This window comes from Lithobates pipiens, unplaced genomic scaffold (genome assembly GCF_037356315.1).
Source record: "Lithobates pipiens isolate NorthernLeopardFrog02 unplaced genomic scaffold, aLitPip1_a1.2 Scaffold_27, whole genome shotgun sequence".
NCBI lineage: Eukaryota > Metazoa > Chordata > Amphibia > Anura > Ranidae > Lithobates > Lithobates pipiens.
The window spans coordinates 117,748,399-117,761,279 of NW_027507788.1; the positions used below are offsets into that span (position 1 = coordinate 117,748,399).

The window sequence follows — 12,881 nt, forward strand, 5'->3', positions numbered from 1 at the left end:
TAACAGGGGTGTGTAATTACAATTTAATTACAATTTTTGATGCAATACTTTGCAGCAGGGCTCATTCCTGTGCTCCAACTAGAGTATCTGTGGGCGTTTGCAGTGTCGTGGCACCAGTGCCAGTGCCTAAGGCCCAATTTTTCAGCCCCTTGTTTAACAGGGGCGTGTAATTACAATTTTTGATGCAATACTTTGCAGCATGGCTCATTCCTGCACTCCAATTAAAGTATCTGTGAGGGGTTGCAGCGTCATGGCATGAGCACCAGCGCCTAAGGCCCAATTTTTCAGCCCCTGTTTAACAGGGGTGTGTAATTAAAATTTTTGATGCAATACTTTACAGCAGGGCTCATTCCTGCTCTCCAACTAGAGTTTCTGCGAGGTGTTGCAGTGGCCCAATTTTTCTGCCCACGTTCAACAGGTGCATGTAATTACAATTCTTGATATAATATTTCACAGCAGGGCCTGTTCCAGCGCCCACCAAGAGTAACCGTGAGGACTTACAGTGTTATGACACCACCACCACCACCAAAGGCCCAATTTTTCTACCACTGTTCAAAAATGGCATATAGTTACAATTCTTGATATAATAATTCACAGCAGGGCATTTCAGCGCCCACCAAGAGTCACTTTGAGGGCTTACAGTGTTGTGGCAACACCAACACCTTAGGCCCAAATTTCTGCAGAGCATATAGGGCAGGCCCCTACTTTCAAACATCCAACTTACAAACATCTCCTACTTGAAAACGGAAGGAGACAACAGGAAGTGAGATTAAATCTACCCCTAGGAAGGGAAATTGTCTCCTTTAAGAGTTGATATGGGAAAAATGTGTCTCCACTGATGCTTTATCCCAATCCTTCTTTTACTAAAAACCCCAAATTTTCAAAAAAATTGGTTATTGGGACAGAAAGTGAGGGGAAATCTTCTGAAGATGTGCACAGACAGCAAAAAAAAATGTTACAGGGTTGATAAGCCTTCCCTATGTTTTCCAAAAAGCTTAAAATATTTTTTTTACTGGAGCTACACTTTAAAAATGTACCAGTTCAAAATTACAAACAGATTCTACTTAACAACAAACCTACACAGTCCCTGTCTTGTTTGCACCGCCTGTATATTGCTGTTCTGAGTATATATAGGGCCTGGGGGCCCCATGCCTTTCCTTTTTTTTATTTGGGTACGGGGTTCCCCTTAATATCTGTACAAGACCCAAAGGGGCTGGTAATGGATGGGGGGGTGGATACCCATGACATTCTTCTCAATGATTTTCATCCATATTGTCAGTACCAGACAATACATTAAAACCGCAAGCAGTTTTAAATGACTTTTTTTCCGTTAGAAATGTCATTTTGTGCAGGGACTGTTCTAAACACGGGAAACATGGGCCACTTCATAGACACTCTTCAGGGGCGATATTTAAAGGAATGTTTCACTTTTTTTTTCACTTTAAGCAACATAAAAATCAGTGCTCCCGAAAAAACAACAGTTTTTAAAACTTTTTTGCATTGATACATGTCCCCTGGGGCAGGAGCCGGGTCACAAACCCTTTTTATGACAATAACTTGCATATTAGCCTTTAAAATTAGCACTTTTGATTTTGAAAGTTCGGGGTCCCATAGATTTTAATGGGGTTCTAAAGTTTGCGCAAATTTTTAGTCCGTTCGCAGGTTCTGGTGCAAACCAAACTGGGGGGTGTTCGGCTCATCCCTATTGGTTACACATGTTTATTAACATTTGCGATCTCCACATTTTCATAATTTTACAAGTCTATAATAAGGCTTACCTATAGGTACTGTAAATATCTGCTAAATGTTCACTGTTTAGGAAATATTTACTGTACATGCAGCCGGTGACGTCACCGGCGCTCTGAAGGAAAGGCCACCAAGCCATTCCTTCAGAGTCCTGTGCTGTAAGCGACAGCTCCTTTGTACATGCACGGGAGTGACGTTATAGCAGCTCATACAGCCGGAGTCCGCAAACCCGGGAGGAAGACCAGTTGAAGAATGAAGCCCTCTCAGTGGTGACAGTGCTGCACTGGAGGGCTTTGTTTTTTAGGTAAGTTTGACATAATGTGCTAGTATGCCATGTATACTAGCACATTATGGCTTTACCTTACAGGTTGGGAAAAAACAAACATACACTGAAGTAACTGATAAATGCAACCTATTATTATTATCAGTTATGTATTACTTTGTCTAATCCCTATAGTTTAGTTAGTCTATCTATACTCCAAGCACACGCTATCGTTAATATCACAATACTACCACCATTAGCTATGAAATCAATACACGGTCTAAGATCTATCAAATCTCATTTATTTCCCAAGGAAATAAGAAAGCTTACATAAGGTATCAATAGAAGTTACCAGAGTACATAACATACAATCAGAATACAATGCAAGCATCATACTTATCCAACCCTCGTGACTGGACCTCCTGATGGAATCAGAGATAGCTCCCATTGATGAACCCCTTTTTGATAACCACACCTCAGCCACACCACACCCCATTGCCCACCCTCCTTTGCCTGTGGACCAATCAGCGTCTCTGGGGCGTCTCCTCCCCCAGGCTAACTACCTCTGACAGTCCTGCCATAATTGGCCTCTGGGGGGCAGTGTTTGCCCATGAATTGTAACTGCTCCGACTGGGTTCACATCTTGTGATTCGATCTCGGACGCCCTTCCCGCTCATTAGTTATCTTCTTTGTCCTTACAGACAGACCAGTGCCATCATTGTCCTAAATGTCTTTGAAGCCCCGTGCACACCAGGTGGGCTGAATAGAACTCATTCTGCTATGCAGATTTTGTTTGGTGACTTGGTTGTACCAACAGATATGTAGAAACTTTAGATGTATCATGTTCGATTCCAAGACACACCTAGCAGTTTACTACTGCTTTAAATGATCTGCTACTAACGGCTTGGTGCCAGATGCCATAGCATATTTTCAGAGGTCTAATGGCGTCCATGCCTCAATTGGTCAGGGCTGTTTTGTCAGCAAAAAGGGGGACCTATAAATATAAGGTGCGTGGTCATAAAGGTATGGCTTTTTGGTATATATAAACATTATATTATTATACATAGACACTGCATAATTATTTATTTTATTTACACTTTTTTTCTTCAGGGGTGTATAGACTCGGTCAGTGGAGACAAGGAAACAACAATAATCTCCTGCGCTTGGCTGCTTACTCTATGGATAAGTGGTGCGACCAACCCTCCAAATCAAACAGTGCCTGCAGTCTTGCTGCCCTCCTCAGAACAATGGGTTTTAATTAAAGCGGGGTTCCACCCTAAAGTGGAACTTCCGCTCATCGGAACCCTCCCCCCCTCCGGTGTCACAATTGGCACCTTTCAGGGGGGAGGGGGGTGCAGATACCTGTCAAAGACACTCCCGTGGGAGTCTATGCCTCTTCCTGTCCCTGCGCGCTGTCTGCTGGGACACACACGGGTCCCAGAGACAGCGTGGACAATTCCTATTGCGCTGCGCGACTCGCACATGCGCAGTAGGGAACCGGGAAGTGAAGCCGCAGCGCTTCACTTCCTGATTCCCTCACCTAGAATGGTGGCGGCAGCAGCCGAGAGCCGAGTGATCGATCGATCGGCCTCGGCTGCCGGCATCGCTGGACCCTAGGACAGGTGAGTGTCCATTTATTAAAAGTCAGCAGCTGCAGTATTTGTAGCTGCTGGCTTTTAATATTTTTTTCCATAGTGAAATCCGCTTTAAATCTGAAACATAAAAAGAGGAAAGGAGGGTGCACCAACCTTGTGCATTACCAATGGTAGATCTTATTAAAAGCTATAACAGCAATAATCATACTCACAAACGAGTGTGTAAAAGAGGCTTATTAATAGGTGAGACTGTGTCTCTGAACCAATAATCATACTCACAAACGAGTGTGTAAAAGAGGCTGTGTCTCTGAACGTCTGCAACCCAGACCTGATGGCTACGTTTTCTGGCCAGTACCATGAGTTATATACTATGATCCTGTCATTAGATACTGATTATTCTGGGAGGCGCTACACCCACGCTAATCCCTGCCTATAGTACACCCCTGAATTTTGGATTGGGACACCTTCAGCATAGCAGGGGATAGGCATGTGATCAGTTTGAGTCACCAGGTGGAATTTGTTCACTTGGATGTGTGTGGCTTGTTCTGGTGGGTGTTGGTCTGGGCGTGGGCATGTGGATATATATAGAGGTAATCAGAGGAGATAGGTCATTGATCGCTTTGGCTCTGAGGAAGAGGGTTTTTTGACCCCTCCAACATCAGGTCCGGGTTGCAGACGTTCAGAGACACAGTCTCACCTATTGATAAGCCTCTTTTACACGCTCATATGTGAGTATGATTGTTGCTGTTATAGCTTTTAATAGAATCTACCATTGGTAATGCACAAGGTTGGTGTGCCCTCTTTCCTCTTTTTATGTTTCAGTGGAGACAAGATCCAGACCCCTCATGCAGCTACATCACTTGAAATAGCCATGAGCCAGCAATTGAACACTATAACGGCGATCTACTGCTGTAGGGAGAAGTTGGAGAGAGATGCATCAGCTCTGCCCACTTCTCCTGGCAGGAAGGGCGATGAAGTCATAACAATCCTGATACAAACATTATGTGGAAGAATAGTGTTTGCATTCACATCTACAGCACACTTTGATGGAGTGATCTGTATTAGCATCAGAAGACCATGAGTTGATTGTTTCAGCTCCCAGGCATAGTGCTGGAATCCCGTTGTCTGCATTTCTACGTAACCCACCTCAACATAGTGCTGCGATGTGAAAACAATTGTTTTCTATGTGCCCTTGCGTTGAGCCTGCATTGATCCATGAGGGTCAATGAAGTTCATTGGAGATAGTATGAACAAGCCCCACTCTTGCCTTAAAGAGGAAGTAAACCCTGATGAGTTTACTTCCTCTTTCATTCCCTGCAAAGGCAAAGCATAATGGACTACTATGCATTGCATAGTAGTCCATTATGTGTCACTTACCTGACACAGGAGCCAGCGAAGTCGCCGCTGTCCCCTGTAGTCCGCCGCATCCATCTTGTTGGTGGCGCCTCGCAGCTCCGCCGCTGTCATTCGGCGAAGCCGCGATGACGTCACTCCCGCGCATGCGCACGGGAGTCGACACGCGCAGCAGCTCCATTCTTGGAAATGCCGCGTTCAGTGCGCCCGCGCCGTAGACAGCGGTGCCCGTTTTCGGGCAAATATCTCCTAAACCATATAGGTTTAGGAGATATTTTTTGGACCTACAGGTAAGCCTTAATCTAGGCTTACCTGTAGGTCAAAGTGGTTTGTAAGGGTTTACAACCACTTTAACTTGTTACTTCATGAGCTGGAAATGCACAATATAAACTCCCTTGACTTCTCCATAACTTTGACTAATCACTTATTGATTTCTGCATTGACTTTGCTCTTTGCTCTGCTTCATAGAATAGGGCAACGTGTGCCTTGCCACAGAGTTGTTTATATTGTTACAGAGCTCTATTCATATATTTTTCCCTGTCTTTTATAGGTGGGTTTTTTTCTTTGCAAAATTCACACTGATGTGGCAGGGTCCCTTTATTCAGCTTTTACACTGGGTGACATTGCTATGGCATATCTTTGTAGAAAAAAAGGCCACATATATAATGAAGGAAAATACCTGTGAGCAACAAGCACTTCTGATGTTCATACAGCATTTTTAGGAGACAAAACATAAGAAAATGTGATTGTATTGAAGAGTTGTACTGAGTGTTTTTGCTTAGAAATACACTTACCTTGTTTGACTAATGAACTCTGACCAAAATGAGAATTGATTCGACTTTTTGAGACCTTTGGGAGCAGTAGATCAGTGTTATCTAATCTCTAATGTAGTGTAATCACCAGATTGTGTCATTGGTTTTGTTCATTTATAACATTTGTATTTTCATCTCATTACAGATAAACATGTCATTTGATCATTTTGAGTACAAAGGGGTCAGATTTGCCCACAAAGTTCATTCAGAAAAGAGTATCAGTTATGTGGAAAATGAACTTAAAGTCTTGGATGATGATATTTTCAATGTTACCTACCTCAAATCAGGTAAATGAAAGCAAATCTATTAGTTACAAGTTTACAGGAACTGTTGTTTGAGTGCTTTAGCCATTGACATATCTTCTATATGGTTTGGCCCATGCTGCCAGTATGAGTCCCCTCCAAAGACAGCTCAACTCTCCAAAAAAACATTGCAGTTTAATCCAACTTAGTTATAATTCTTAAAATGCAGTGCATTGGAATAGTCACTTGAAGTGTAAAGAGACATGACCTATGCATTCGGTAATTACCCCTTCCGTAAATATTCCCTTTTACTACCCATACCTGTACCATTCCATTTTTCCCTCCCCCATTCCCAATAAATAGACCACACCGGAGTTTGGAGTATAAATTAGCCATAGCAGCCTTTTATTTAACCAAAACCTTTAACCAAAATAAAATAAATAACTTTAATGTTAAATAGAAACATACTTATATATATATATTGCAGCAGCAATTACAACTCCCAGTCGTTTGGTCTTTGACGGTACCTCGGTTCCATTTAACGTTACCCTTTTCCAAACCCACTGCGGGACCAAATTTTGTACCATACAAGGCCTCCGGCCGTTTAACAGCCCGGAGACAACCCCACCTTCCCGCAGTGTCACCAAACCCGTATCCCAGCCTACCCTTCCACTGGGATACACCAAAAAGGGGGACATACCACCTATGAGCCCCCCACACCGTTCCATCACCTAATTTCCTTTACCCCGTCAAAGACCAAAGACACCGCCTTCCACTGCTATGACGACCTCCTCAACCGAACCTGCAAGAAAAATGAGACAACCGACAACAACCTGAAAACAAACATAGCATCTTACCCTAAAGGGGCGGGTGGGCGGGCAACTTCTTGCTTGTGACCCCACGCTTCCTGCCGTAGCTCCTCCCCTTACTTTTATATCGCTCCGCCCTCTCCTCTTTCCTTCCTGCCGCTCCACCCCTCCCTCTGTCTTCTCACTAGGTTTAACCCTATAGGGGCTACCTAGCATCAGTCATGCCAGCCCTGCACCTCCGTCCAGCCTGCGTTTTCGGGCTTCCCTTGACCTATGCATTCGGTAATTACCCCTTCCGTAAATATTCCCTTTTACTACCCATACCTGTACCATTCCATTTTTCCCTCCCCCATTCCCAATAAATAGACCACACCGGAGTTTGGAGTATAAATTGGCCATAGCAGCCTTTTATTTAACCAAAACCTTTAACCAAAATAAAATAAATAACTTTAATGTTAAATAGAAACATACTTATATATATATATTGCAGCAGCAATTACAACTCCCAGTCGTTTGGTCTTTGACGGTACCTCGGTTCCATTTAACGTTACCCTTTTCCAAACCCACTGCGGGACCAAATTTTGTACCATACAAGGCCTCCGGCCGTTTAACAGCCCGGAGACAACCCCACCTTCCCGCAGTGTCAAACCCGTATCCCAGCCTACCCTTCCACTGGGATACACCAAAAAGGGGGACATACCACCTATGAGCCCCCCACACCGTTCCATCACCTAATTTTCTTTACCCCGTCAAAGACCAAAGACACCGCCACCGCCCGCAAGGATGACCACCTTAGCCTTAAGGGCCCCTCCACACCCGCAGAGCCCTCTCAATCCCCCCCTGCACCCCCAGGGTCCAAAGGTCAGTTCCTACTGCCGTGAGATGTACGCCATCCCCCCTAAGGTACATGCCCACATTCACCTCCAACTCCATGTGCCGTATCACCAATCCCCCATTCCGGGACACAAACCTCCCCAGGGCCTTATTAACCTTAATTCTAGCCTTGTTGAGTCGAACCACCGAGCGAGCCATACGCCACGCGGTCCGCGCAACAATGTCCGACCAGATCACCACCATACTCGGAAAATCCCTCCGGAGCATGAGAAAATCCCTCTTTACATCCGAAACGATGTCCCTGGTGGACCGGACCCCTAAGTCGTTCCCCCCCACATGCAACACCAACACATCCGGGGGCCTATCCAGTCTGGCGTACCTATGAAACTCCGGCACCACCCTGTCCCATTTAAGCCCGGGGATCCCCAACCACCGTATGCTTGCCTCCCCCCGGGAAATCCCCAGCTGCCTTCCTTCCGGCCTGACATCTGCTCTCCTGGCACCCCAAAAAACATAGGAGTGCCCCAATATCCAGACGAGGCGTTCGCGACCTCCATCTGAAAGGAAAAAACAAAATACTAAAGCAACTATGCAAAACCCGACCACGACCCCCTAACACATACACCCCCCCCACCACCTGTAAAACATGAACCAAACCCCGAACTCCGCCTACATCAGGTGTGGCCGCACGTACGACCGAAACCTCCGTGATTCCCAGCGCCCAATCCTCTTAACCACAGCCTCGTCCAACCCGCACCTGGCCGCCTCAGTGGCTGCCCCAATGCGGAAGGAGTGGGAGGCAAATTGAGAGCAATCCAAACCCCCCGGCCCGCAGACACCTCCTAAACACAGCCACAAACTGAAAACGAGATAAAAAGGTGCCGTCTTGATGCACCAGCAACGGGCCCACCCCCTGCGGTCGAACCCCCAGGAACTCTGAAACCACCCTCACCGGGCATAATCCCGACCCCGGCAGCGCAAACAACCATACGTCCACCCCAGTCCCAGTCTGATCCGTCTTGGACCTACGCAGCCGCAAACGCACCCTATCAGCTCCCAAGGTCACATCTTGACCCAACAGACCCCCCCAACAGTCTTTGCCGGACTGACCAACTCCCCCACCCGAAAAGCCCCAAAAAACGCCAACGAAAAAGCCGCTCGGAACAACCGCACCTCATAATCAGAAGTGCACTGTTCCCCCAACCGCTCGCAGATAACCTGCAAGACCTGGAAGGTCACCGGCCTCCTCATATCCCTCCGTGGATTGCCCTTCTTGTACCCCTTAACCGCCTGCTTGACCCAAAAACTTTTTGTGTGATCAACCTCCCCCGCAACTTAAACCAAAAGGCCAGCGCCGCAAGCTTACGCTCAAGCAAGGACACCGACCCCAAGCGTTCCATGATCTTAGCTACAAAGCACAACACCAACAGCCCCTTATCGCCACCCCCACCCAGCTCAGCGTCCGCTAGCCGTGTAAAGTCCATCCATTCCTTCCACACCTTACTGTATGCCGCCCAGGTCGCACCGCTCACCGACCTCCTGATCCAGTCCGTGGCGATTCCAACGCAACCTCCCAGAGCCACCCCGGGCAGGGGATCCCCTCGCTCGCCGCCTCCGGAGCCAACGCCCAAAACCGCTCCCACTGGAATCAAGACAAGGCATCAGCCACGTTATTGTCCACCCCCGGTACGTGAACGGCATACAAAAATACGTTCGCTTGCAAACACCTCAGCACCAGGTGGCGCAGCAGCTGGATCACCGGCTGCGAAGACGCCGACATCCGATTGATCACCTGCACCACGCCCATGTTGTCACAGTGCAACCTGATCTTCAGATCCCGGCACGACTCCCCCCACAGTTCCATAGCCAGCACCACCGGAAACAATTCCAGCAGCACCAGGTTCTTCGCATACCCCGCCTCCACCCACGACCGGGGCCACGCCTCCGCGCTCCATTGCCCCTGAAAAAAGGCCCCATAGCCCGCTGACCCTGCCGCATCCGTCACCAACTCCACGTCAAAATTACTCACCGGCCCCTTCATCCACACCGACCGTCCGTTGAAGCCTTCCAAAAAAGTCTGCCAAATCCTCAAGTCCTCCCTAAGTTCCCTTGTCAACCGAATGAAGTGGGTCGGAACCAGAACACCTGCCGTAGCCCCCGACAGCCGTTGGCAAAATATCCGCCCCATCGGAATGATCCGGCAAGCAAAATTTAACTTACCCAGGACCGACTGCAACTTCCGCAGCTGCACTTTCCGCACGCCGACCAATTCCCGCAGCTCCTGCTTCAGTCCCTCGACTTTGTCCTCAGGTAAGCGGCACTCCATCACCTCGGTGTCTATTTCAATGCCCAAAAAACTCAAGACCGTGGCCGGCCCCTCTGTTTTGTCGGCCGCCAACGGCACCCCAAAACTATCCGCAATGTGCTGCAACGTGGCCAACAGGATCGCACACACATTGGAGGACGGGGGGCCCACGAATAGAAAGTCGTCCAGGTAGTGAATCACCGACGCCCAGCCCGACACGTCGCGCACCACCCATTCCAAGAATGAACTAAACAGTTCAAACAAGGCACAGGACACGGAACAGCCCATGGGCAAGCACTGGTCCACGTAAAACCGGTCCTGCCAAGAACACCCCAAGAGCCAAAAGCTCTCCGGGTGCACCGGCAACAGCCGAAACGCCGCTTCAATGTCAGACTTCGCCATAAGGGCCCCCTTACCGTAACGCCGCACCCAGCCCACCGCCGCGTCAAACGACGTGTAAGACACCGCGCAGGCCTCGGGATCGATGGCATCGTTCACGGAACCCCCTTTTGGGAAGGACAGATGATGGATAAGCCGGAACTTGTTAGGCTCCTTCTTAGGCACCACCCCCAACGGCGACACCACCAAAACCGGCAACGGCTGTTCCACGAACGGGCCACTCATCCTACCCAAGGCAACCTCCTTAGCCAATTTTTCGCTAACCACCCCCGGATGCTGCAAGGCAGACCTCAAGTTCCTAGCCAACGGAGGAACAACTTCTAACGAACACGGAATCCGAAACCCCACCGCAAACCCCTCCCCCAGCACCCGCGCAGCCCTTTTGTCCGGGTACCTATTTAGAAAAGGACGCATCCTTTCCACCCTCACCGGGGTTGCTCCCCTTGAACGCAGGTTCCCCGGCACGCTTGCCCTTTTTAAAACAACGGGAGAGGGAGTGAGAGCCACCGCAACCGGAACACTCATGTTTAAATCGACAGGACCCCCCGAACTTGCAGGCCCCTTCGTTAAACTGCCAGCAAACACCCATTTTTTTTCCGGCCGGAAGTCCAGAGGCGGGGGTTCCCCCGGCCCCCCCCTGAAAAAACTGCGACGGCGTCCGCGCCGACGCCATCAACCGCATCCAAAGGCTGATATCCTTGTGGTCCCATCGAATATCAGGCCGCACCGCCCGCCGTTGCCTAAACTGCTCGTCGTAACGCAGCCAAGCCGTACCCCCATACACCCTATGCGCCTCCCCGATAGCGTCCATGTAACAAAACAGGGCCGAGCAATGCTCCGGCGCCGTTTCGCCAATCACGCTGGCCAGAATGGCAAACGCCTGCAGCCAATTGGGGAAAGTCTGCGGTATCAGCCGATACCGCCTCTTCTCCTCATCATCTTTCTAAGAGCTATCTGGCTTTACCCTATCCAAATTGAATTTTTCCAAGGGAAGCAACGAAAAGATCTCCACATACTCACCCTTCTTGATCTTATCCCGTACCTCCTGCTTGAGATGCGCCCCCAACGGCCCTTCGTAACAGACATAAACCTCACACCTAGCCGCGTCAGCCAGCCGCACCAAATCCACCCGAGCCGCGGCCTCTTTTGCCGTCAGGTCGTCCCCCGTACTTACCGAGGATGCTCCAGCCACCGTCGCCTCCTGCCGCGAACTTACCTCCACACTCCCGGACACCGGCGCCTGCACCCCCGAGGGGGAGCCCGCCTCCAGCGACGCGAACACCCCAGCCCCGGGCCCCTGTAATACCTCACCCCCACGGGATGCCCCGTCCCCCGGAAGGGAACTCGAGCCCAACCCAGCCCCCAGACCACCTACCCAAGGCGCAACCTGCGGGGGGCCCGCGGACGCCCCGGCAGCAAACCTCTGCAGCAGATCCTGTAAACCCCCCAACAGCGCCTGCAACGATCCCTGGGTCCCACCTGAGGCAGGCAAACCGCCCGCCTCCCGCGGCACCACCCCCCCCGCGCGGCCCCATGCCGCGCCCCCACCTACTCCCCCCGACAGACACCCCAAAGCATCAGGCAAAACGTGAGAAGGAAAATGAAGCCCCTTACCTGGCTGCGTGGGTCCCCTCCCGTCAGCCGTCCCTCCGGAAACTCCAGCCGCCTCCACTCGACCAAGGACGTCCTCTTCGGAACCCGACAGCTCCTCTTCGGAACGCGCATCTGCCTCGGACGGCATAGGCGTAGCAGACCCTCCGGCCGTGGAGCAGCCCGGGGGTGCAGCAGCTGTGCTAGTAGATGCTCTGTCGTCGCAGCAAGCCCGACCGACCCTCCTGCCGAGCAAGGCGCCCGCACTGCGTCCACGTGCGGGCCCCGTAGGACTGTCCCCGTCCACCCTCCGGGCTCCACTTCCGCTCCGCTCCGACCTGCCCGCCGCGTCTGGTAGCGGACGCGCAGGTGTGTCGCTGGATCTCCTCCGCCGTGTCTCCCCCCGCGGCGGCAGCACCGCGGCCGCAAGGGGGACCGTGCTCCGTCCGTCCCCTGACCGCACCGGTGGGGAGGGGGTGACCGCTGACTCCAAGCCCCCACTCCCCGAGTCCCGCCCACGAATAGGATTCCGCCCGGACCCCCCCGAGCCCCCGCTGAAGACCGTTTCGCGGGGGGGCGGCGGGTCCGCTATCGGGCTCCTGGTAGGGCGCTGGACTCTGGTGGAGGGGTCAGGTGAGAAGCGCTCCGGTGGCCTGGACCGCCGAGCGCGTGGTGTGCCATCCCCCCTTCTACTGGCCCCCCCGCCGCCGCACGTGTAATGGCCGCCACCTGCTCTTGTAACCAGTCCGTCCCGCGTGTTCCCGCTGCCGCCCGGAGCCGCTCCAAAAGCTCCGCTACGTCCCCCATGTTATGACAGTGCAGCAAAAGCCCCCCCGTGTGCCAAAAACCCACCCGTCCCGCCCACGGTGCCGCCGGAGCTCGTCCTGTGTGTCCTTACTCCTGGCCAACTTCTTGCTTGTGACCCCATGCTTCC

At 50.8% G+C, this 12,881-nt stretch overlaps 1 protein-coding gene across 2 annotated transcripts in view; it reads left to right on the forward strand.

Annotated features, from left to right (window-relative positions):
• The window catches only part of LOC143934092 (sulfotransferase 2B1-like), a 238,478-nt gene that overhangs the window by 83,711 nt on the left and 141,886 nt on the right, over positions 1-12,881 (forward strand). The window contains exons 1-2 of one of the 2 annotated variants that reach the window (XM_077457403.1): positions 4,228-4,331; positions 5,914-6,055. In XM_077457403.1, the coding sequence (XP_077313529.1) occupies positions 5,920-6,055 (136 nt within the window). In that variant the 5' untranslated portion in view covers positions 4,228-4,331; positions 5,914-5,919. Of the gene's footprint in view, positions 1-4,227; positions 4,332-5,913; positions 6,056-12,881 lie in introns of those variants that run through there. The other variant, XM_077457404.1, reaches the window with a different exon arrangement.